Source organism: Morone saxatilis, unplaced genomic scaffold, assembly GCF_004916995.1.
Source record: "Morone saxatilis isolate NCDOM2014 unplaced genomic scaffold, NCSU_SB_2.0 Contig2, whole genome shotgun sequence".
Lineage (NCBI taxonomy): Eukaryota > Metazoa > Chordata > Actinopteri > Moronidae > Morone > Morone saxatilis.
Genome location: NW_023339762.1, coordinates 5,092,832 through 5,096,048, shown reverse-complemented (window position 1 = coordinate 5,096,048; position 3,217 = coordinate 5,092,832). Strand labels below are relative to the sequence as shown.

At 38.8% G+C, this 3,217-nt stretch overlaps 1 protein-coding gene across 1 annotated transcript in view; it reads right to left on the bottom strand.

The window, feature by feature from the left end:
• The window catches only part of LOC118331090 (receptor-type tyrosine-protein phosphatase zeta-like), a 77,874-nt gene that overhangs the window by 36,907 nt on the left and 37,750 nt on the right, over nucleotides 1-3,217 (bottom strand). Inside the window, exons 6-7 of the mRNA XM_035665871.1 lie at nucleotides 656-722; nucleotides 423-580 (exon numbers count right to left, since the gene is read on the bottom strand). Of these exons, the coding sequence (XP_035521764.1) occupies nucleotides 423-580; nucleotides 656-722 (225 nt within the window). The remainder of the gene's footprint in view (nucleotides 1-422; nucleotides 581-655; nucleotides 723-3,217) is intronic.

Below are 3,217 nucleotides of genomic sequence, written 5' to 3'. Positions count from 1 at the left end.
CAGAATGCTGTCTGTGCAGAGTTTCTCTGTGCTCACTGAAAAACTTGATTTGTGACATCACAAATAGTTTGGAAGTCAGTCCTGGTAAGTGTGTGCAGTGTGATGTAGAAACTTGAAGCCAGCAGTGCGCATCTACTGAGAATGGAGTTTATGGTGAAGTAGGAGACATCTTTAGAACTTTAGAAATTAACCAAATTAGCATATTCATAGATTCTGGAATTTTTTATGAGGTAGAAGGTGTATGTTTTTTTAAGGATTTTAAATGTTGTAATAAATGTCTGAAGGAGATATTTACATTACTGAGACATTTTCAGTTTTTTGACCACCACAAATTATGGCCTTTTCAGTGACAGTTCATTTTTACTTCACACTTAATTGTAAAGTAGAAAATTCAGACTAAAAAGCGCTACCAATATCCTCACCTGTTCGTCAGAGATGGCCACTGTGTTCCTGAAGACAATCCACTCGACAGTCTCTCTGCAGGGCGGCGTGGTCAGAGAGCCGTTGTAAATGAAGTATTTCTCTGTGGAGTTCGGCAGGAGACCTTGCAGGGCGAAGGGTAAAATCTCGGCGCTTTTACCTGGACAGCAGATGAGACAGCTTAAATTAGCAGAAGAAAAGGCAAGAGAAGAGACACTAGAAGAGGGGGACGTACCAAATCTGCTCACGCTGTTGATGCCGTCTATGATGGCAGCGTAGTTCAGATTCTCTTCAACGCTCGTCTGTGAAGAGAAAACCAACATAATTATCTCATACGGAGTTTCATTTTTTACTGATGAATGGAAACTGTTTACAATTAAACATCCTGCAGAGTTTAACACAGGCCATGTTTAACCTTAGAAGGCCAGAATTTCCCTTCAAATAGACTATAAAACATGGGACAAAATCCTGAATCAACCTTACTGGAGTCTAGTCTAATGTCACGTACCATCAAAGCATTATCAGATGTTATCATGTCATCATGTCATCATGTTCCAAATGTGTTCATTTAAATTGATGTTAAACTAAATACTATTTAGCACTATCATTAATGACATAATAATAATGTTTTCATATAATCAAACTGTCAGTGTTTGCATTTGCAGCACTACCAATTCAACCATTTAGCCTCCACATCCACATAAATCTGTTTATCCTTTACTTTATCTCAACATTTAGCTATCTATTCATCCATTACTTTTATCTAGTACATTTAGCTAATTATACAACTGCCATTACTTCCAATTAACTGTTTAGCCCTCTGTTCACTTGTTAACTAGTTTTTATACACAATCAATTAGAGTTGTATGTTACAGCTGATTCAAAATGTGGATTTTTTTCTTGATCAAATCACCTTTTTATATTTTTTTCTATTGTTACTCTACCATTTTTTTCCACATAACCCCTGACAAATGCAACTATAGAAGTACCCTGGTTATGGTAATCTGCAGTAAGAACTTATTTAGTAAAAATGCTGTGGGTTCATGTAGATTCCTTGATGTCTCTAATGAGACACTGACTGGGGGGTGGGGGTAAAGCTTCATGGGAACAGTAACAGACTTTGATGTCAGATCCAAAACACCCAAACCAGTCTGACAGGACATCAGCAGAGAAATCCATCAGCGCTTTCTGTGCTACCTTCAGGCTACACACAAATATTATTGAGAGGAGTGCTTTAAGTGCTGCAAATTTCAGTGAGTGCTAAACAAAAGTGGAATACTGATACAACTTTTTTATGGTTTGCATTATTATTATTATTTCACAATGGAGAAAGAAAGAACAGTAGGAAAAAAAGGGGAATGACATACGATAATGCTGCATTCACATGGAATCAGGCAAACGGTAGACGGCAAACCGGATGTCATGTTAGTGGATGAGAGCAGGACGGTAAACTTAGGTGAAGCTTGCAGAGAAAACCGGTAGTAACAGTAACGGTAGACAGCATTGCACTCCAAAGTTAAAATATTGTAACTTTTTGCTGCTCTCTGCAACAGTATTTAAATCCAGATGTTATGTAGCTCCCTCACACAAGGATAAAACATGGGCAATCTGGCCAACAAGACAGCAACGTAGCGTTATGCGTGTTTCTTTTGCCATCCAGCCATTCCGTCGAACTGTTTGTTTAATCTTCCTATGCTGTGAGGAAGGAATCCATGTCAATGCAGCATTCAGACCTGGCCAGATTCAAACCAAGGACTTTAGGTTAACATAACATTCGCCTTCACAAACAAAACCACCAGACTACCCTCAACATGAATTTTGCAAAGTTAAAAAAGTCCAAACGATAGTCCAGTTATGGCTGGCAAAACATGAATACAAAAATTGCTAGTTTTTGGTTTTTGTTTTGTTTGGTTGGTAGTTTTCCCATTCTGCTCTCCACCAAACCTCCAGCCAAAAACACACACAGAGCCTGCAGCTTCACATCAGACGTTTTTCTGATTTCTGTTCAAACATGGCCTCTGTTGGTTCAAATATGCCAAACCGGCCGGAGGCAAAACGGCCGCATGAAGCAAAGTCTGTACGACGCTCAGTACGAACTCTGGCACTGAACATGAAAACACAGACAAGAGCTCGGCAATGATCCTAAGCCAAAATATGAATCAATTCAAACAGTGCACTCGCTGAGGTGTTACTGGTGATACCGCTGCAAGACTTTGATTCATTCCCTCAGTCCAACTGTTCTCATCTTCAAAGTCACTCGTGAAGTCATTCTGTGTTTTAAACCTGCCAACTTTTAGAATTTCAAACAGGGTTTTCAATTCAGACATTTTGTGAAATGAGCACCAACTCAAAATTAGGTCTGTTATGGCTTTTCAGATAATGTTTAGTCAAAGAACCCAGTTAGCAATCTGCTGTTCAACAGCAGGGTTAATCTAGACTTTTCAGGACATATGCACATTCAAAACGGTTTGGAAAAAAGCTGCAGCTGCCAAGTCAAATCTCATCAAATTATATGCTATTATTCCCAGCTTCGGGCGTTGTAAACCCAGAGTTAACAGCTAATAGTTCAACCTGACAGCAAAATCAGTCTGGTTGAGTTTTGCTTGCAGCTCAAATAATCAAGATATGAATTTAGCATCAACTTAGCAAACAGTTTAAAATTAAAACTGTTGGGGTCAGTTAGCTAAAAGTTTGGTGTCGTTGTTTAGCACTTTTAGCTAATGATGCAATTTAGCTGGAAAAACAGTTTTGGTTAGTTTAGCTAATAGGTCAAAAAGCAAGTAGCGCAGTTTGGTTC